Source organism: Setaria viridis, chromosome 7, assembly GCF_005286985.2.
Source record: "Setaria viridis chromosome 7, Setaria_viridis_v4.0, whole genome shotgun sequence".
Classification (NCBI taxonomy): domain Eukaryota; kingdom Viridiplantae; phylum Streptophyta; class Magnoliopsida; order Poales; family Poaceae; genus Setaria; species Setaria viridis.
This window is the reverse complement of record NC_048269.2, coordinates 11,474,594-11,497,598: the sequence shown is the minus strand read 5'-3', so window position 1 is coordinate 11,497,598 and position 23,005 is coordinate 11,474,594. Positions and strand designations below refer to the sequence as shown.

Genomic DNA, 23,005 nt, shown 5'->3' with positions numbered 1-23,005 from the left:
TATTGTAGATGGATTAATAATTAGAAACCTTGAGTTTTGGTAAGAGTGGTTAGTCGTACTGTTAGGATTGGAACGTGGAAAGAGTCACCGTTCCATAGCTCCATGGATTTGATGGCATAGAATCCACAATCATTGTCGTCCGTATGCATACATGGAACAATAATAGGACGTTTGAATCTAGTAAATTGCTTCATTTCAAAATCTGTTACCAACTGGAACAGCAGATTAAGGCGTCGAATAATTCGGTCACCAAGGACTTGGTGGTAATCTGTGTGGTCGTCTGGACTAGAATCAATTACATCAATGCGGTCATGTATGAAGTTGATGCAGTAGATGGTATAGTGCTCCTCCTCCATAACCGACAAAAGGAACTAGACATGACAGAGGTAAAATGAAGTGCGGAAACTGTAAGTTCAAAATCAGTTGGCAGCCTTTTTTTGTAGTACATTGATGTGGTTGTCGGGAGTAGATAGTACTTACTAGTTTCACTTTGGTTGCGTCAAGATCTCCAATATCTCGCTATAAGACAGCTAGTGCCTGATGTGATTCCCACTGAGAGAACTCTTCATCTTCCTCAATATTGACATATTCCTGGATGTATAATATAATGGCATTAGAGGGTGTAAATTTTTTTATTGAATTGTGTAGTGAATGGATTAGGTACGCGCTCACCCCAAGCTCTTGAGATATAAAGACCCTATACCCACCACCATCAGGCATGTGGCATTCATCATAGCTCATGCAGGCCACAAGGTATGACATGAACTGAGTGGAAAGCATCTCGCCATCAAGGAAAGACTCCTCTATATCTAATCGACTGAATTCTCTCAAGCCGGTGCGGATGAAAATATCGCTGGTATGCAAAGAAATGACTCATAAGTGTGTGCATGCAGCATTGGATCTTCAGGAGTAGGTTGTAAACAATACCTTTTGCACTTCATGTCAGTTCTGAACTTTTTCCTAACAGCATGTGCTGTTAACTGTGGAGCTTTAGCTCTTTGTGGATCGCCTTTGAAAGGGGACACATACCTGGCTGGTCGTTTTGTAAGTCTTTGTGGCCTTGGAGCAATGGCTGGACGATGGATGAACTCATCTTGTGTGCAAGGCTGTAGAAGAATAGGGCCAAGTGCATCATCTTTGTTGGTTGCACCTTGAATATTTTCCTCATCTCCTGTTATTTTTTGGAAAAAGAGACTAACATGTATATTTGCACAACATAATAAATCTGGTAGTACATAAACATAATTTATCTGTCACAAATCCCAGACCATGTCGTGGTAAGCAGGGACTAATAACTTTGTGATATTATAGTCAACCATTACTAAACGTAGCAGGTAGCTGCTGATCATGTGCAACTTGCTCTTGTAATCTAAGGCAATCAGTACTGTTGTGATGTCACTAAGAAAATGTTATATTTTGAAGACATTAATTTTAATCCTGTTGCTGCCCGCAAGCAGAATATATAATATGTTACATATTCATATATAGGTTCACACAGAAGTGTGGTTGAAGAACAGATAGTTTATTGTAAGGTTGATGCATAAAAAATACAGGTGTGAGTGTGTACAACTGAACTAAAATAAGTAGCAGGAGAAAAAGATGATGGAAATATTTGAAAAGAATCCATACTGCCATTTGGTGAAGGTGCGACAGGGTCTCCTTTAGCCGGAACATGAGGCACGATGTGATCAATCATCACATCTGTGTGAACCTATACATGAAGAATCAAATATGTGTTCAGGAGATGGCACTGCTGGTGCTAAAATAGTAGTGTTGTTACTGAACAATGCATTAGAAACCTGAGTACAAACGGGTGAAAGGTCGCCTTCCATTATGTTGTCATGTGCTGCACCAAATACATTTTCAGATCCGACATTATGTGTAATGTGTCCATTCATATCGACGTCATTGGCTTGCGCTGCATATAGTAAGATAGTATATGGAAAATGATGAAATAGTAAATCAATATGATGGCAGTGGGCAGTAATATTTTTAGTATTAAAACCTGGTAAATAGTAAACCAATATGTTTTTCAGTACCTGCATCAGAAGCGTGGGCTTGATTGTCATGATCTTCACTATTATTGCCATGAATCTCGTCATTCAAAATTGCCTGTAGAATGTGAGTGGCTGACTGATGTGCATCTGATAGCATCTGTTGTGCAATGGTTACATATCTGGATGCTTCCTTGGCTTTGGCATCAAAACTTGCCAAGGCTTGCATTGCCTGCGTCTTCCTAGGCTCGGCACTAATCTGATGAACTATACCACGCAGTTCTGCTTGCATACTATGGATACGTGTTGTGGGCAATGGTTCAATGCTTGGTGGGGTAGTTGAAGATGGGTTCTCAGTTGTATGGTAGCAAGTATCGATGATGTTCCTAAGCTGCACACACGAAGTGTATTAGGGGGGAAATACTGGAGAATATTTGACATAATAAAAAGAGGACATGTGTGAATAGAGCAAACCGGTAACAGCCCAAATGTAGCCTTCCCTTGTTGATCTTTGGTCCTACCGGCACTGATTATCTTTTTTATCACATTTTGAGTAAAGTACTTTGCACGAGGAGTGTCCATGTGCTGAACCTGATGTTGGCATTGTAGGTTGTCCAAATACAGTATTTACAACAATATAATTCAGTAATTAATTTACAGCAATATAAATCAGTAATTAATTTACTCCAGTCACGGCATGCATATGGATGGCAAGATGTTGTACTTACAATCAATAATATTGCGCATCCTGAGAATGATTTCTTTGCTTTGTCGGACTGCCAATTGAGTGCAGCTTCTCGGAGGTCATCCACAACAGCCTTACACCAGTTCAGAGCTGGTAAGCAAGACAGATCTCTAGTGAGGTAAACATCCTTGCACCTAATGTTGTTGTCGGTGCTTGGGAACAGAAGTTTGTTGCATGCAATGATAAAGAAAAATCTTATTGCCATGTCATCAGTAATCATGCCAGACCCTAGCTCCAGATCATCCTTCAGGGTCTTCTGTAGATGGCTAGTGTTCAGGTCGTGGGATTCTTGTAAACCCAACAAAGTCTTGAAAGCAGATAACGCCTTGGATGCTTGAATGTGTGTACTCAACACAATATCTTCACCACCTTCTGGTAAGTCAAGCACCTGCTTTACCACGAACGGGGTGACATGGATACCCTTATCTTTTGCAACATTCAATACCATGGTTTTGGGGTCTAGCCTGTTGAACAGGAACTTCAATAGCTCTTTGCTCTCTAACCTCTCTGCTGCAACACAAAGGAGTCCACCAAAACCCATATCTTTGATTCGCCTACGCTGCCAAAGTGTTAGGTGGTCGACAAAGGAGTTAAATGTTGATGGTGCACATCGAACTGTAGGTGCGTGAGCATACTTGACGGGGTTCTTGGCAAGCTGCCAAATGAACATATGAAAAGGCTCTAGTAAGTGTGAGTGGTGGAAGAATCGGTTCTCATAATGTTTATGTATGTAAATGAACCACATGTCAAAATATAGTAAAATGCCACGGTTGAGCATTGGGCAGGCTGAATCAGGTAATTTACCACAAAAATTGAAAATGAAGTAAATTGTACCTTGAAAGTAAAAAAAGAGAAGGTTGATTTACTATTGTACCTTGGAAGTTGCATTGATACACTGTTTCTTCGCTACTGGTTGCCTCGGTGGGGGTTTCATGAAGGCATCGTCATCGTCATTAACATCACTCCGAGGGAGAACCCTGTCACTGCTTGTTTCACCGTGCAACTGTTGCCCATTTCTGGTTGGTGGTTTGATAATATTATTTGCAAGATTTGCATCTTGGCCACCAGGTTGTTGAGGGGGTGCTGTTGGTTGTGGTTGTGCATCAGCTCTTGCAACTGGCTGTGCATCGGCTGCCCCGGTGACCGCGCTAACATCAAAGGTCCATTCGCCTTGTGTGGTGCGGATCCCGAAAGATTTTAATCTGCCCTGGAATTTTCTTCATGTCCTGTTTTTTAGAAAGAAAGATATTATTATCCATGAAACAATGTAACATGGATATTTGCATAACCTAATGTATCTGTCAAAACTGCAGCAGGACAAACACCCTTTGCTGGAACTTCCAGTCTATATCCAATAAATATTAAAATATATGGTTAACTTACCACATGATATATGCAGTGAACAAAAAAATGCAGAGACGACATGAATATGAAGAAGTGGTAAATTGTATAGATATTTTGCAACCTAATGTAGCATTGAAACGGAGCTTCCATGCTATAACCAGGTGAAAGTAGTGTAAGTTTTTTCATGCATTGCAGTAGTAAAACCACATAATGTAAGTATTGAAATCTGACTATGAATGTACGACAGACCAGCGTGGATTTACTATAATATTGGTGCACACGTAAAAAAATGGCAAAAAGAAATTGGAGTACTGTGTAACCTGGTAATTGGAGTATTGTGGATTTACTATAATATCTATGCTGTAACAATGATGCATCATTAAACAAAGATAATATGTACATAAAATATATGCTGCTGGGTAATTACCAGGTTCGTACAGATGAATTAGCTGGATGTTTTGGTGAATGTCTTGCCTCAGGAGTAGCAACGTTGGTCCAATCAAATCTGCAACACAAGTCAGAAGGCCATGGTTGTCAGTTGTATTCAGTCATAAGTCTATTTTGGATTTTCCAAAAAAAAAAGAATAACCGCTTTTGCTAACTTACTAGATCCAACAATCGATTTGTAAGAGTCTGGTAACGATGATTTTATAATTGATATGCCCGTTACACGTTATTTACAATAATCTTATGTTTTGAGCGAAAGGGTGTGCTACAGACATAGAGTTACCACAACCAGGCATTACTACAAATGGTTATTTACCATAACTACAAAGAGTTACCACATAGAGTAGCTATCTATGGTGCATATATGGTACCTGGAGTAGTAGACCTACTTGTTCATGAACAGATAATAGATGGAACCGAACAAATATGGGTGCTAGGCAACCTGCATCTATATACAGACCATTGAAACAAACAAAAATGCAGAGACATCCATGACATCGTCATTCACAAGATATGGCTGCATTTGGAATTCGCAATGCAACCGGGCTAATCAGACAAATAAATAAAAGCTTCGCAATCAGGATTGTGCAGTAACATCATAATCAGCCGACAGAAGCCAACTAGGTCCGTGGTGACAACATCATAATCAGTTCAAATTGAGATGCTGGCATCTTAATTTTGTCAACACTTGCAGCTAACTTTGATGTTAACATAAGAATGGTAAACCATTGAGGTAGGATTACGAGATGCTTACCTCAGGGTCCCTACGCTGGCTTGGATTGGGATTCTCCTGCAAGAAAGCCGGCAGCAACAGTCTGGCCTGAGGGCAAAGGTTGGAACCGGCCAGGAGCGTCGCCGGTGGAGGATTGGGGCGCCTCCAGCAGCAACAATGCGATGTTCCTTTGTGGGGTCGGGGGCCAGCTTTTTATGCCGTGGATTGAGGAAGCTTCGGCAATCGGGGAGAATATCTTCCCGTGATGCAAAATCGGCCGCGTCTCCGGTAGATTGCGCATCCCGGATCCGGCGAACGAATCAGGGCGGCGGCGGCGGGAGAAGAGTCAGGCGGCCGGGCGGCGCGAGCGGGATGGACGACGATGATTTTGGGCATCCCGGATCCGGCGAACGAACCAGGACGGCGGGCGCGATTTTTGGCGGTGGCGGCGTCAGCGGGGATGAACCAGGGCAGCGGCAGCTGGAGAAGGGTCAGGCGGCCGGGCGGCGCGGGCGGGATGGATAATGATGATTTTGGGCGGCGCGGGCGGGATGGGTGACGGTGATTTTTGTGCGGCTGTGGATATCTTGCGGATGGAGCTCAGGATAGGTGGGCGCCTGCTTGCCTGCTTGAGCCAAGCCAATGGAAGGACGCCAGATTGAGCCAAGCCGATAAAATGATAGCGCCAGTAATTGCTTCGGGTGAACCATTTGATCCGGCCACAGGATAACTATTCTATGGCTAGTCATAGATAAACACCTCTATATATATATATATATATATATAAAAGGATAGGGGCCTCCCTGCTATTTCGCTTAAAAATAAGCAAATTAGCTTGTACCACAATGTGCGGTGTCTAAAGCAAATTTATTTTTTCCTTTTTTGTTCACTCTATTTTATTACATTTTTAATTTTCATTACTAGTTGGGGATGTAAATAAATTTATTTATTTATTAGAATAACTTGTTCGTCATGTGGACATATTTTGTTCTCTTCTAAGAATAATATGGTTTGTTCTCACATCGAATAATTTGTTCGTGACATGGAGTCATTTAATTCACTTTGTATATTAAGTTGTTCGTGATTCTTATGCATTTGTTCTCCATGTAGAATAATTTATCCGTATGTGTCACCATCTTTCTCACATTATAGGCTAAACAGAATATATGAATTTATCTCTAATCCTCACATTCCCTCAATGCCATAGAAATTCTTATCTCTCCCTTCAATGCCATAGAAATTTTGTTCCATCCCTGCAATGCCATTTGCCCATTTTGTTGCCATTTTCATCAATGTGTTAATTGTTAACTAAGGTTGGAAAAGATGATTTTTCCCTTGGCTCCACCTGTCAGTACCCTGTGCTCATCTTGGTCAAACGTTCTAAGGCCTGTGCTGAAACTAAAAACATCCTATTTTTTAATTTGACTATGAAACATAGAATTAGGAACCCCCAATTTTTTTTACTTACTTTAGTTTTTTGGAAAAAAAATAGGGGGTACCATTTGTTTGCAATGTTAAATTATCTTTTCACTTTGCAGATAAATTATTCACCATGCAAATTCACTTTTTCACATTGTAAAAAATATTTTAAATTATTATAGGTTTTAAATGAATATTTATTTACTTTTTTATTTTGTTTAGTGAAACTTGCTATTGTTTGTGTTCATTTGAACATTGCAAAATCGAATACATGTAAGAGTTTTTTAAATTCTATAATGAACATACTCAGTATTCATACTCAAAAAAAAAAGTTAAAGAAAAAACAGATACCGTGTCATGGGCCATTAACGGTCGCGGCCCGCTCGTATGCTCCTCCTGCTCTGCGGCCCACTGGCGCACTTCTGGTCCACGTGGCCTCTTTTCTTTCCGTAGCCCTCTTGCGCGCTTCAGCTCGCCACGGCCTTCCGTGCTCTGCGCGGCCCGCTCGCTTCAAGCCACGAGAAATGCGAGGCCATGGCGAAGATTTCAAGATTTGGATATCAGTTCGTACCATGACACCTACTGTGATACGTGGGGTCACTAAGTTATTGACACGTGGGTCAAGGTGTCAAATTTTAAAAGGCTTGCGAATTGAGACCCAAATCTTGAAATTTCTCAGCCATGGCTGCCGCCGCTGGAGGCACACACAAGGTACGAGAGTACGAGATGTTACCGTGCGTGGGTGGTTGAGGGTCCATTTAGTTAGGCTATGAGCTATGAAAAAGATGATGTAGGTTGTAAGCTGTAAAAAATGCTATTGTGAGCTGTTAGAAAGCTAAAAGCTGTTTGGTTGCAACAGATATGAAACTATAAGTTTGGTAAGAAATGTCCGTAATATTCTGACTGTTGATATTCAAATTAATAGTAAAACACCATGTTAATCACTAATTCGCATGCGAATTCGTGATCGAAGACCCACATAGTACACTGCGTGGTCTTGTACATGTGTCACGGCAAAGCACAATCATAACATGAAGCGCAGGGCACTCAGAGAATCGTGCAGCGTCCAGGTACAGAAATAATTGCATAGTCTAATATTACCAAAGTACTATTTTAAAAGATAACAATTGAACACACACGAAAAAAAGAAGAACATATCAATTATCGTTGGAGTCATCCGAGTCGGAGAGGCCATCGATGCCCCCTCAGGGCCGGGGTGGCAGCCTGCCTGCTGGGCCCATCCACGGCGGGTGCCTGTGCGTCCGCGGATAGCTCGGGCGCGGAGGCGGCGGAGTCCACCTTCTTCTTCTTCGCCTCGGCGGTGAACGGCTCCACCGCGACGGCAGCGAGGAGGAGCAAACCTAGGACGAGCGCTGTGCGACCCATTGGGCAACTGACCGTCTGCTTGCGCGGCTCTGGGCTACCGAGCTCACCATCGTCCCCCGCGCTTGGCTTTTGCTGGTCCCCATGGCGACGAGCAGCACGTGTCCGGGCTTATGAATGGTGAAATTCATGATCCACGTTGAATCCCAACTCAATCACTTGCAATCAAAGCTCCGTTGATATCTTGCGAATCCATTTGAGTACTCGAATTCACAAATCCATGGAGGGATGAGCCAAATCGAGACCGCCCACGGGGGAGCTCGCGCGGCCGCCAGGGAAGCTGGTGCAGCTGCTCGCGGGGGAGCTCACACTGCCGCTGTGGGAGCAGGCGTGGCCGCCCACGGGGACCTTGCGTGGTTGCCTGCCAGGGAAGCAGGCCCAGCTGCCCGCGAGGAGCTCGCGCCGCCGCCCCTGCTGGCATGTCGCTGCTGCCACTAGCTGCCCGCGGTAGGAGGAGAGGGGGGCGGAGAAGGCCGCCGCTGGCATGGCCGGCCGGCCGCCGTGTCTGACCCCGTGCGTCGCCGGAGAGTGTGCGGGGAAGATGACGGGAAAAGAATGAAACGGTATGTACATAACGAGTGGCAGTGGGTAATTTCGATGAAAGACTCACCCTCACAGTTGATGAAAGCACCCTAAGATTTGCTATGGAAAATGAACCGGAAAAAAGCTACTTTTGTGATATGATTGGAAGCCCACCCTTTAGTTTGGCTTTTCACTTTTTAAGTAAAAGTAGGTTTGAAGCCAAATCAAATGCACCCTGAATTGATCAATTTCCTCTCCACGTGGGTTTGTCTCCAGTTGGATTGGGCCAAACAAATGTTTGGTGCCGGTTTCTTTACGGGCCCATGAACCAGCCCCCAGGGAGAAAGGTTCGGGTACTCCCGCAGGTTGCGGTGCTACCGTGCTCCCAACCTACAGATGCACCTCTAATTATGCATAAAAAATTCATCTAAAAATATGAATGGAGACTTCTTAACATCTTATACCATCATGCAAAAATTGATGATGAACAAAAATTTGTGAAATAAGAAACAAAGAAGAGAAATCGGTGCATGAATAGTTGCGGATCTAAATGAACTTGCATCATTAATGTTCATGCACTGAACTGATTTCTCTTTTATGCACGTCACCCCAACCCGCGGAAGCACCTGAACCTCTCACCCCTCAGGTACTCTTATATCGTTTCTCACTTTCTGCTGACCACTAATGTACGTTAACCTTGTTCTCCAGAGAGATTAATTAGTTGCAAGCTACGTGCAATCAGGTTATTATGTAAATGAAATGGGAACGCGCAATTAGGAATGGTCTAGGTGCGAATCTTGTTAGACAAAGATGAAATTGGAAGATTGTGACGGTGTAAAAATTTACTTACTTGCTATATTGATCATTGTTCATCTAAACGGCCATTTAGTCCGATTAAACAGTGTTTAAACGATAAACAGAGGCCTCCCATGTTGTTTAAGCCCTAAACGGTGAATTAAACGTTGGACCATTTAAACCGTCTAAACAGAATCGAGTTAAACGTGATTAGATGAGCTAAATGACCATTTAATTCATAATTTAGTCAATAGGAGAATTACAACTACCACAATCAACACTAATGCCCCCTTTAGCACGGCTCATCCCAAAACGGCTTCACCGGTGAAGCCAAAGCCGGTGAAGCCAAAAAACTGGCTTCACCTGGCTTACAAAACGGCTTCATGCTACAGTATCTCGATTTACGTGAAATAGATGAAGCCAAAGCCGAAATAAGCCGTGCCAAAGAGGACCTAAACTAATTAGGATCGTATGTATATGAAGTGTTGTGGGATTTAGATTTCTTCCAAAAAGATTATTTGGTAGAATACTTACATTTTACATTTGTAAATATGTAGACTTTCTAGCATTTTTAACTTTTATATACATAAATATGTATATTTTAGTGTTATTATACAAAACCATTTATGTCGTTTAATCCCATTTAAACATTGTTTAAATGGCCTAAACGCTAAACAGAGGGTGACCGACTGTTTACTGTTTAGCGTTTAGGATAACATTGTATATGATTGATGGTTGTTTCGCTCCTCCCACACATCCAGAATTCTTCTTCGTTCAATCTTTACCTTCCTCTCCAACTCCGACAAGATCTGCCAATTGATTAGGGTTTGAGATTTGTAAGTTTCATGGGTTAGCGTCAGAGATTTAGGATGAGAATTTGGGGGCTTCAAGCAAAGGGTAGATCGAAGAGGAGGTTAGCCCAGCAATGAGGGAGGTCGGTAGCTAGGGTGCAGGGACAACATGGTGGGGGCACTGCCGACCAGGGTAGTGTTGCCCAATAGGCATGGTTGGGGGGGAGGGGGAGGTTCACTCTAGCGACTAGAACAAAAATGCTTGAGTGTGGTCATCCGACGAGAAAAATAAATCGAACACCGAACCTTTGTTGTTGAACTCTTTTATGGTACACAATACTACTACTTAGTAGTATATAGTATATATAAGATCTAAATGTTAATGATTATGGATGATTTAGTAATTATTACATGTGAAAAGTGATATTTCAAACGGAATGGCCTTTTAAACTTTATGCTAGTATCAAAAATAAAATTTTAGTGATTCTCGGCCATACACCTATGGGTCCACCGGGAGGCTTGGACAGTCCTACAATACTGGGATGTACACCAAGACGTGTCAAGCACAGAAACTATGGTGCAGGACGGTGTGGTCTACGTGGCGGACAAGGACTAGCCAAGGATTAGGAAACTACTCGTAGCAATTACAGTAGGACTCTCTGGTCAAATCCGACTAGTACTCTTGTACAACAACCGACCTGTAACCCTGCCCCCGGCAATATAAGGCGAGGCAGGGACCCCCCCTCCAAACATCTCAGCAATCAATACAAACAACCCACACACAGGACGTAGGGTATTGCATGACATAAGCGGCCCGAACCTGTTTAAATCATGTGTTTGAGTTCACCTTCGAGTTCCTGGTCTTCAACAAGCCCCATGCACAAAACACTACCTTGGGTACCTCTCGGCAGGTTGCCGGGTCTAAACACCAACAATGATATCATTTGTGTTCTTTTACCATGATATCCTTATACTACCTATACTACTTATGTATACTACCCATACCACAAGTGAAAGTTTAAGTAGTAATATAATTAATATTGACCATCAGATGTTTGTGTACTAGTCCTTTTTGAACACTAGTATAGCCTAGTATTGTTTACTGTAAAAGAGCTCTTGTTGTTTGTCTCCGTGTCACTCTGTGCTACTTTTATCCATCTACCGCTCCTTTCTTATCCACTAGTCTTCCCTCCATACTCTTCTTACCTAGCCTCTGGTTCCCTTCCATCCCCAGCATCACCCACGACGACTCCGACCTCTGATTTTACCATATGCTCTAGCTTTTCACCCGCTGCCTCATGCTCCGCCTTGGCATTCTACCATATGCTCTAGCTTTTCACCCGCTACCTCATGCTCCGCCTTGGCTACTGTAGCTGTGTGCTCACCTTGACATCACTATGCTGACACTGCATGCTAGTACTTGCTTCCAGGGCTGCATCGCGCGCCACCTCCTCATCCATGACCTGTTATACCAACATCCAATTTGACAATCCCCCTTCCTCCAGCTCAGGCTACATCTTCAGCCGCACGATGGGAGTTGGGGGTCAGGTGGCAACAAGGCTCAAGGCAAGGATGAGCGATGGCTCCCCCGACGGATTTGGATGGACAAGAGATTAGTGGCCGCAATGGCAGCTAGACTACATCATTGCACAAGAGAGCACAGATCAACCATGTTGCATTAAATTTGGATGTTGCAACTGATGTAGATGTTTGCGAGCAGCGGCGGATCTAGCTCTTGGACATAGTGGGCTTTTCTTCCTCCCTTCTCTCTTTATCTTCTTCTTTCTCCTCCTTTTTTTCCTCTTCCTCTTCATCCATGTATTAACTGTCAAGAACATGAAGGCCAGGTGGCGCACAAGGAACGCTGCTCAGGGGACGGTCCATGTCGCCGCCAACTAGCAGCCCAGCCAGATCGAGGTCCCGATGCACGAGCGGGTGGTTGCCATGGCTTTGGGGGGCTCCATGGTATCCATGGGGTAAGGGGGCTCGAGCCCCCCTAGATCCACCCCGTTTTTCGAGTGCTGCATATGAATGCATCTTGTGGTGTTGCATGACCAATTTTATGGATGTTAACTATTTATTTAATTCTAACGTTTCATCTATTGATTTTTTATATCGTGATATTTATTTTTTTACTATTTCACTGATACGAATTAAAAGGTCGGCAAACTATATGATGATTTGTCTGAAAATGTTGCATAAAACAAGTTCAGATGATGCATACATTGACCTATTTTTCATATCGCAAACATAAACATTTGATGCTGCAAACATGGATTGTTTATATTGCAGATATTTTATTTTGATGTTGCAATAATTAAGCAAGTGGGGGCCTCCGATGAGAAATTCTCATCGGGCTAGTTATTACTACGGTGCAGTGCAAACACATGGAACCAAACCTGCTAATAATAACCAGCCAAAGTGCTACATATAGAAAGTGTGCACAAATAAAGTCAAGCGGCAAGGAAGAGGCTCCAGGTCTGGACATGGTGCTGCCTACTAGCCATGTATAGGTTCCTTGCTCATACATCTACCCATCCATCTGCCGCTGCAACAAGAACCGAGCGCGAACGGTAGTTGTTGTCGTTGTCCCCGACGTGAAGCAGCGAGTGGCCGAGTGCACTCGTACACTACGGGAACCTTAAATTCGCCGAGTGTTTTCTTTTTGCCGAGTGTTTTTTTCGGACACTCGGCAAACAAGCTCTTTGCCGAGTGCCAAGCCAAAAACACTCGGCAAAAAAAAAACACTCGGCAAAAAGGGGCTTTGCCGAGTGTCAAATGAAAAACACTCGGCAAAGAGGGGGGTTTGCCGAGTGTCAAAAAAACACTCGGCAAATAGGGGGGTTTGCCTAGTGTTTTTTTTGACACTCGGCAAAAAAATAATTTTTTTTTCTCTTTTCACCATGAAATTTTTTCTACTCCCTACATACAACATGTGGTACTCCATGTTAAAATTTGGTATATTTTTGAATTTATTTGCTATATTTATTTAATTAATTGCATTTCAAGGGAATTTTTGGTATAAGTCAAATTTGAACTGCAAGTGATTCAAATTACGGAATAAAATGAGTAGAAAAATGATATTCATGTTATTTGGACCAATTTGAGACCTGACCCATGAAATGAAAAGAAATTTCGAACATCTTGTTCAGGAAACACGACCATGAACGTGTGGCAGTAGTATTTTTAAATTGTAAAAAAAACAATCAAAGTCTGAAAATTATGAGATTTCCCATGATGTGATGATATAATACGTGGAGGCTGTGGAAAAAAATTGAGAAGATTTTGCACATTTTATCATGTACGATGATTACAAACCGAAACATCTCAGAAGAAGAATAGTAACTTTGAGAAGGATTCGAAAAAATTTAGAGTCGAAGTGACGGTCGAGTTCGGTTTGACTACAAAACTTTTTGTATAGTCAGTAGAGAACCTATATTGGTTCGTGTGAAAATTTGGTATTTTTTTGAAACTGTCAGATATTTTTTAAATTTTTTCCAAAAAAATTTTGCCGAGTGTCCTACGTTGGACACTCGGCAAAGAAACTCTTTACCGAGTGTCCACGTAGGACTCGGCAAAGAGGGCCACCACAAAACAAATATCGGCCCCCCTTCCTCTTCCCCCCCACCCGGCCCCCTCCCCACTTTCCTCTTGCCGCATGCCTCCGCCGCCGCCGCCGCCGCCCGCCTCCGCCGCCGCCGGCTCCCCTCCCTCGCCTAGCGCGCCCCCTCCCCTCCCTCCCGAGCCCCTCCCCCACCATCACCATCGCCCGGCGCCCCCGGCCCCGGATCCGCCGCCGCCCGCCGCCCCCGGATCCGCCGCCGCCGGCCCCGCCGCCCCCGGATCCGCCGCCGCCGGCCCCGCCGCCCCCGGATCCGCCGCCGCCGGCCCCGCCGCCCCCGGATCCGCCGCCCCCGGCCCCGCCGCCCCCGGATCCGCCGCCGCCCGCCGCCCGACGCCCCCAGCCCCGGATCCGCCGCCGCCCGAGCAGGAGCAGGTGGTGGCGGTGGCGGCGGCGGCGGCGGCGGCGAGCTCCGCGCCATCCACATCGACGCGTCGAGAGCCGAGGCCTGGGTCGGGTCCGGCGCCACGCTCGGCGAGCTCTACTACGTCGGCGGCCACCTGAGCGGCGGCGGGTGTAGATGGCGGCGGCGGCGGCGGTGTGGATGGCGGTGGCTGGCGGCGGCGGCGGAGGCGGAGCAGGTGGCGGCGGCGGCGGAGCAGATGATTTTTTTTTTATTTTTTTCAATAATGTTCGCCGAGTGTTTTCTGGGCACTCGACAAAGTCTTTGCCGAGTGCCCGACACAAAACACTCGGCGAACCAGTGTTTGCCGTCATGAAATTTGCCGAGTGTCGTTTGCCGAGTGTTACACTCGGCAAACGTTTCGCCGAGGGTTTTCTGGCCTTCGCCGAGTGCCCCAGGCACTCGGCGAACTGTATGTTTCCCGTAGTGGTAGTTGAAACTCGAAACTGTAGTGCAGCATCAATGCCACCAAATATGAGAGACTTGGTACAAATAAGAAAGAAATATAATTCTGATTGCCACCAAAAGAGCTAGAACGCTGATCTTGCCCTTCGATTTCCTCCCACATCCTTCTGCCTGCCCTGAATTGCATTTTCCTTGGCCTCTCCCACAGACACATGCATCAACCACAATCAACGCAGCGACGTCAGAAAAAGGGGAAGCACGTACGTAGTCCCGGCGGACGCAACCAGCGCGAGATGATTAGAAAAGGCACACACATTTCAGATCCAAACTTTTGAGCAGCGAGTCCTGCTATCACGTACGAATCTATTTAAACAAACAACTAACTGTTAACCCACAAACTAATGATCTTATCCTTGGGCGACAAATCATGGACTGTACATAGCATAGGTCCTTTGCACAAACTATAGTACTAGTAACTTCACCACTGGACACAAGTTTTAATTACTATAATAATGCATATACTGAACAGGAGACACTGCTGGCGACTCCAGAGGAATTAAGTTGGCACGACGAACTCAAACGGGTCGACACGAGAGAAGTCGAAGCCTCTATCGTAGGGCCAAGGTGCCCCTTCTTTCTCCTTGGCACCCTCCAGTACCAGCAGCGCGCAGCCTCCGGCGCCCTTTTTCCCAGCGAACAGGTTCTTCTTCACCTTCGAATTGGCCTCGTCCACAGAACCGAAACACCCATCGGCGCACACGATCACGAGCTTCTCCAGCACGCGCGCGCTCTCGACCAAGAACTTGAGGAAGGCCAGCTCGCTGCTCTCCCCCCGGAAATCATGGAACACCAGCTGCTTGACGCGCGACTCCACGCACTGGATGCCGCCGGCCTCCTGCCAGAACTTGAAGTTGAGCTTGCCCGTGGGTTCGTTCACTTTCTCGGACTGCAAAACCGATCAAACCACCATTTTTTGCAAATTAAATTAAAGTTATTAGCATCATTGCAAATTAAAGTTCACATATAGTGCTAAATAGATGAAGTGGTGATGATCAGAGTCTCAGTGTGTCACATGAATATACAGCCTCTTGACGTTGGGGAAGCATCTGAGGAAGCTGGGCAGCACCTTGGCATCATTCCGGACCCGGAAGTGAAATTTCAAGGCCAGGATCTTGACAGCCGGGACCATGGCCCTTGCATCAACCAATGTCCCAGCCTACAAATAAAGCAAATCCAATAATTAATCCGGTAAAACAAAGTAAAAGGACAGGCAAAAAATTAGCACGGATCAATTGTAGTACATGCAAGAGCTAGCCAAGCAAGCACACCTTGATGTCGGTGCTGCCGACCTGTAACACGTGGCTAACTGGATCGAAGTACCCAAACAGATGCAGCGACGGCGCGTTGCCGATCTTGATGGTGCACGAGCCCCCAGCCTTGAGGGGCGAGTTCATGACGATGAGCCGCGCGAGGCGCGGGGCGTCGACGACGGCGATGCTCTTCACCTTGGAGTAGTGGATCTGCACGCACCGGAGGCTGCGGCCGGCGAGGCGGAGGCCCAGCGGCGGGAACATGTGACCCTCGAAGCAGAGGTTCTCCAGCTCGGGGCTCCTGGCGAGGATGAAGTCCATGTCGGCGTGGCCTTCCATGGCGACGCTGCAGAGGCCGAGCTCGCGGAGGCGGGGGAACGCGGCGCCGCGCGGGAGGCCGGCCGTCGCGGGGAACCTCAGGAAGCAGAGGTAGAGCCGCGTCAGCGCCGCCATGCTGAAGAGCGTGGCGGGGAGGTGCTTGTCGATCTGCAGCGGCGGGCGGTTGATGAGGAGGAGCTCCTCGACGCCCTTGACAGCGAGGAGCTGGAGCCACCGCGCGACGCGGGCGCGGTCTCCGTCCATGTTGCCGCAGGCGAGGTAGGCGCTGCGGAGCGGGCCGCCGTGCGCGGCGAGGATGACGGAGACGGCGGCAGCGGCGGCGTCGGAGTCGGCGCGCTTGACGCGGCTCGGGATGTCGTCCGTGGGCGCCGGGAGGAGGTGGGCGTCGTAGAGGACGAGAGGGGCGGAGAGCCAGACTGGGCGCCAGCGGTGGGACAGCGCGGCGGTGCGCACGGCGTCCTTGACGGGGAGGCGCGAGATGATGTCGCGGAGGAGCGCGTCGGGGAGGCAGCTGAGGCGGTCGGGGCCACCGCCGTCGGGTGCGTCGGGGAGGGCGCAGAGGCGGCCGCCGACAGAGACAGACGGGGATGGAAGGGCGCGGTGGATGGTGGAGAGCGCGCTGCTGATGAGCGCGTCGAGATGAGGGTCCCTGGCACGATCGGTGGGACCCGAGATGCTCGCCGGGGACGCCGCTGAGGAAGTCGACGCCGCCGCCGTCGGAGTCGAAGAGGATGCAGCGGTGGATGGTGGGCAGCGCCCGGCTGATGAGCGCCTCGAGGTGCGGGTCCCTGCCGCTTGGCCGGCCATGGTCGCCGCCGACGGTGCCGGAAGGGAAGGGGCCAAGCCGACGAGGGTTTTGGTTTGGGCTTCGATGTGCGAGGAGGCGACGCGAGGGAGTGGGTGGCAGGCAGAATGAGCTCCTGTTTTGTTTGGCAGTGGTGGCGGGTTGGTAGAGCCACGTGTCGAAAGCAAGTTCTCAGCGGGCCCACTGGGTGGTGTTTGCTAGTCGGTGCTTATCAGTGGCTAATCACAATTCACCGCAAACTGTGCTGATTCATTTCGCTCTCAAAATATTTTGTATAGGAGGTTAAATTCGTGTCCAGCCTAGCCATGATCGTGGAAAAATTACAAAATTTCGCTCTCAAAATTGCATGTATAGGAGGCTAAATTGACCAGGTTTTCCAAAATTTTAAAAATAAATTTCAAGTATGCTTCTCTCATGCGTTATCGACTTATCGAGCGAATAGTGCCAGCCTCACAATGCAAAGACTCAGTGCAAACGACCGAAATAGGAGAGTAACAAGATAAGGAAAACGTTTTTCTGTAGGACTCAGGGTGTTTGGATACTGAGTGCTAAACCTTAGCAGTGTCACATCATATGTTCGGATGCTAATTAGGAGGACTAAACATGAGCTAATTATAAAACTAATTGCAGAACCCCTATGCTAATTCAGGAGGCGAATCTATTAAGCCTAATTAATCCATCATTAGCAAATGGTTACTGTAGCACCACATTATCAAATCATGAACTAATTAGGTTTAATAGATTCGTCTCGGGAATTAGACTCCATCTGTGTAATTAGTTTTGTAATTAACCTATATTTAATACTCTTAATTAGCATCCAACATCTAATGTGACAGGTGCTAAACTTTAGCACGAGGTATCCAAACACCCCCTCAGTTGAGCATCCTTTTTGACATGGGTGTTATTCAGCGGTGGGGTAGTAGGAGGTAGAGTGAGAGAAATGAAATATAAGATTGTCAACTTGTAGCAACTTAGGGTTAGGGCAGGCCTAACGCTCTAATATGGCTTGTAGCCTACTCTACCGTCCAGACATAAGATTCTAGCTGAACAATAGTGGGAGCTTCAAATGTGAGAGTGACCTGCAGAGGGTGTAGTTGCTTAACTAACAAAAAGCAGTAGGTTACCTGGGAGAGCCGTGTTGAGAGACAAAAAGTATGGGACGAAAGCGACCAATCGAGGGATGAGAGGAGGATAGTGAGAACATATACAAGAGAAAGTGACATGGAATATTTCTGAAAGTGACGTTTGTTAAGTTGGATGTCCACACTATTCTCAAAACTCCATTGCCTATTTAGAACACAACTTTCGAAAAGACTACATGTGTGTGTTGGGCCTGTCCTCAAGTTTTTTATGAGACAATTAGTATTGTATACCTGCATTGGGTCTAGGACAGCCATATTAAGTGACAAAAAAGTGTGTGATGAGTGTGACCTGTGCAGGATGAGAGAATGGGAATTGGATTTGGGTGTAGAGTAGTCTCAATATCTCACTACCTATCTGGAAAGCAACTTTTTTAGGAGACCCGACCAGTAGCTGTGTACGCCTACATTGGGCATGGGAGAGCCGTGTTGAGAGAGGAAATGTGTGGGTGAAAGCGACCTGTGGAGGGGTGAATGAAGGAAAGTAGGGACATGAAAGAAAAAGGATGTGCTACATGCATTGGGTGCATAGTAATCTCACAATCGCATAGCTTATCTTGCATATAGTTATTTTTATTAGACTATTGTATATATGCATTGGGCCTGGCATAGCTATTTTGGGAAAGGAAATGGTATGGAAACAATCCATGATGAAGGGGTAAGAGAAGGGAAGTGGGGGTATAGAAGAAAAAGAGGTGCAACTTGCATTCGGTGCATTGTGAATCTCATTGCACGGCCTATCTGGAACACAATTTTTTTTACTAGACAAGTTATACCAGTGCTAGGCCTTTGAGATGTGTTGAGAAAGGAAAAGAGTGTGGTAATGCTACGACTTGCGCATCCGACGCCCAATAAAATATCGAATGCGGCCCACTACCACCAACAACCATTAATTGATAGAAAACTCTTATCCATATCTAGCCGACAGTTCTCAACCACTCATTTTTTTTCTCTCATTCGGCCATGGTGACCTCCATCGATGCTTCTTCTTCCTACATCCCATGTTGCTTGCCCTACTGAGCCGACATCCAACTACTGCAGCAGCTTCTTCACGAAGGCGACCCGTACCTCCATGCACCACCGCCTCCCTAGGTGGAGGAAATAGACGAGAACCAGGTGAGGGTGACACATATGTGACCAGGCTGCTCGATTTGCTGCATGACAGTGGCCCCTTCCTTCAATGTCTATTTTCTCCCTTGCTAATCCAAGACATGGTTGTCCTTCTTCATCCCCTCTTTGCATCATGCCTATGTGGAAACAGGTTAATCGATTTGTTGCAGGGATACTGTCTTGATGTTGCAGTAGCTTTTAGCGAACTGTTGCAATAGATTTCCCTCAATGTTTCGAAAGTGCATCTGGTTTTGTTTCCCTATACATGTCAGTTGGATAGGTAGAGATGGAGATGCCATTCTAAGGTTGGAGTAGAATGTTAAGAATGTTGTGGCAGCTTCTTTTTGATGTTGCAATATATTTTCCTTGATGTTGCAGTGATGAGCTAGTTCCATAAATTGTTCTCGAAGCTGCAAAAGTTGATTTTTCTGATGTTGCATAGATTGTTTTTCAGTGTTGCATATGCAATTTTTGATGTTCCATAAACTATTCTTTCATCTTCATCTTCCCTCCGACCAGCTGTCTCTTCCTTTCTCTTTGCTTGCGCGGGCGGCAGGACTCAGGGTGTAGGGGCAGAGCACTCGATGGCTCTCCAACAAGACCGGTAGTGGCGCACAACAGGGGGGCTCATGATGCAGGCGCGATGCGGGACTCATCATTTGATGGCTAGCGCCCGGAGCACCCGGATCGGACATCCGGGCGCTAGCAGTGCCGAAAAGAGTGAGAGGAAAGCGACATGTGGTTGGGTAATAGAAGGAAAGCGCGAACACACCAAAGAAAAAGAGATATTTCTTGCATGCTGTATAATATGATAGACTTAAAATTTCACTATGTGTTTGAAATGGAACTTTCTATGAGACTATTAATTGTTGTTTGGTTCTTGTTTAATAAAAATATGCACTTGCTGATTTCTTTTGTATTTTCCAGCTTTCTAATACTTTGTATTCCTGCTTCCCTGGCAGTGCTTCGGGTAACACTCAACTGCTAAATAGATTATAATATTATGATAATTTTGAGTTTAAGGTACAAATTTTCAAGCCTAAAGTTTGAACCAAGAGAAGCAAACACTCAACTTCCTACTTTTCTACATGATTAGGTCATTTACATTTTTTGTAAAAAAGGCACCAATATAAGCTCTGCAAAGTTGCCATTACTCAGTGATTAAAAACCCAATTATACATATCACACCAAGTGATGGGTCCTTTCTACCATACCATCCCACACCAAACATTATTGGTTTAAGAGGATGTACTCCCTCCGCGTCCAAATTATAGATTGTTTTGCTTTTTTAAGTTCATAAGCTTTGTTATACACCTAGATATACGTTATGTTTAGGTACATAGCAAAAGCTATGAATTTTGAAAAGTAAAAACGATCTATAATTTAGGATGGATGCAATATTATTGAGTGATCGATATTAACCTACATACTCATGTAGCAGGCCTAACTCCTAACGAAAACTACCCTTAAGCTGGGTACTATTTCACAACAAAGCTACTCTAAGCATCCCTCCTCAAAAGGCATGAGTTCCATAAATACACAATTAAACATCATGCGCAAAATGCATGAAAGCAGAAGTAATAAGGTACGCCGAGCACCAAGTTCTATATCTCAAGATTTCGGTAATAAGTGAGCCGACAAGGTACAAATTAATGAATAAGAAGAAAAACTAACTAAAAGCAGCGCCATTAATTAACTTATGCATACAGGCATATGTTCTAACTTTTTACACAGGATCACATCTATGGTAATATATAACACCAATATATCACAAAGACATACAAGCATCACCGTGGTAAAATATAGCACAAGTATATCACAAAGACATACGAGCAAGTAACTACTATGCTCTTTGTTTGCAATGTTGCTGTGCTGCTAATGTCTCATATGAGGACTGCCTCTGCCTGCCAGTACATGATAACATACTTCATTTTTTATCGTTTCCGATTCTATCCAAACATAAAACTTGGTATTTCTAATCGCTTTCACCTCTACATGGCATTTCTCACATAATAGTTTATTTAGAAAATATGGTAAATTCCTGACTGACCGAGAATCGTTTCCGATAATGTGATTTCGTTTCTGATTGTTTTCATCCCAATTTAAATCACAAATCAATACAGAGTTAATTCCATAAAACTACAACTATTTATGACAGTGAACTACAATGGCAATTGGAAATTTAACAGAAATAGAACTAGTATGACCCCCTACAAAAGAGAATTACATACAACACTCAAAAACACCAGCATCACTTGCCATCACGTTCCACCATGCCACGCTGTTAGATGGACCCTCTCAATTTGGTGAGTAAACCCAACCAAGTTTGCTACTTTTGTGTTTAGGCCTCTTGTTACAGAAAGTGATTAGAAATACCAAGTTTTATGTTTGGATATAATATACCAAGTTTTTTATGTAACAGTAGTCAGGATTCTTGTTACAAAAAAAAAGACCAGAAAGACAATCAAGCAAGTATATGCTGCTAGAAGGAACAGATATTTCATGGAAAATGGCGTATGCAAATTGGTAATGAAGTAAGCAGGCCATGTACTGTCTGAGATTTCTCAACTTGTCATAATATCAGATAGATCAAACGATATGAATCATATTTTATCTGTCATGATAGTGTAGGGTGTAAAGGTACCGCATGTCCTAGTGATTGTGAACTGCTGAAAACCTTGATGCAGACTCAAAATCTTCCATGGCCATCATCTGTATTCGTCACGCAACCATGGCAGGCTGACACATCTAGGGTGTGATTGGTTGGTCTGATGTACCCGGAACCGGGCTCCCGGCGTGCAAATGAGGCCTGATTGGTTTCCTGGGCCTTCCGCTGGGCCTGGTTCGCCGGATGCAAAAAGACCCTGGGAGCCTGGCTCCCGTGGTGCGGCCGATTCGACCTTCTCCCCAGAGCCAGGCTCCGCGGGTGCGGCGGCGCGTGCAAGGCGAGCGCGTGGCGGGCGAAAAAGCTTCGGCGCGTGCACGCGGGAAGCTTTGGCGCCTTCGCTAGGGTTACCGGGCGATTTCGTGCCATTCCGCGGGCATAAATGTCGACCCCGACCCTTCCCCTTCCCCTTCCCTCTCGCGCAGATTTGTTCCTCCACCGGCGGCTCGCAGGTTAGGGTTCCAGCCTTGTCCCCTGTCGTTGTTGTTTCGGATCTCCGGAGGCCTGATCTACCACCCCCATGTCTTTGTTTTGGTTCGCAGGTTCGAGTTGTTGACGGATCTGTTGGGCCAGGCAAGTTTTTTTGCATCCTTTGTTCGGATTTCGTCAAAACCGTAACCCTAGGGTTTGATGATCCCACTGACCGGTCCTTTTCTTATGTGACACACGCAGTCCCCCACTGGATCTGAGTTCTTCGGTTGTTCCTAGGTACGATTCTTGAGTTGAAGGACCCGATCTCATTTCTTTATGGTTGGTATGTACTTTTTTGAAGTTTCCGCACCCGATCTAAAATAAGAAGTTCTGTTCTGAGTGATTATTATTTTTGTTTGGTTGCTAGGTTTCCCGATCTGACCCCTCCTCCTCCGGACGCCGCTGATCTGTTCGTGGTTCGATTGCGGAGCTGAGTTCCCCGTCCTCTGACACGCTGTTCTCCCTATTGCTGTTGTTGCGGTAAAATATCCTAGCCCTTGCCCCTCTGTGCATGCGCATGGTATCCTAATACCATGCTGTCGATGGTTAATAGGTGGTTCAAATGATTGGTACCAGTGTTGTTT

General features: G+C 45.6%; 1 protein-coding gene across 1 annotated transcript; it reads right to left on the bottom strand.

Moving 5' to 3' along the window:
* Positions 1–15,138: 15,138 nt before the first annotated feature.
* LOC117864591 (F-box/LRR-repeat protein 13) lies at positions 15,139–17,038 on the bottom strand. Its single transcript, XM_034748719.1, has 3 exons — positions 15,911–17,038; positions 15,655–15,798; positions 15,139–15,528 (listed from the first exon to the last, which is right to left on the bottom strand). Exons 1-3 carry the CDS (start codon positions 17,036–17,038, stop codon positions 15,139–15,141), a joined length of 1,662 nt encoding a protein of 553 aa, XP_034604610.1.
* Between the last annotated feature and the right edge of the window lie 5,967 nt (positions 17,039–23,005).

Excerpts from the sequence above, each read along its gene's own strand:
- LOC117864591 (XM_034748719.1), bottom strand. The coding sequence starts at position 17,038 with ATGGCCGGCCAAGCGGCAGGGACCCGCACCTCGAGGCGCTCATCAGCC. Across the intron at positions 15,799-15,910 it reads TCGGCAGCACCGACATCAAG|GCTGGGACATTGGTTGATGC; the intron begins GTGTGCTTGCTT and ends CTTTATTTGTAG. Across the intron at positions 15,529-15,654 it reads TCAAGAGGCTGTATATTCAT|TCCGAGAAAGTGAACGAACC; the intron begins GTGACACACTGA and ends TCGGTTTTGCAG.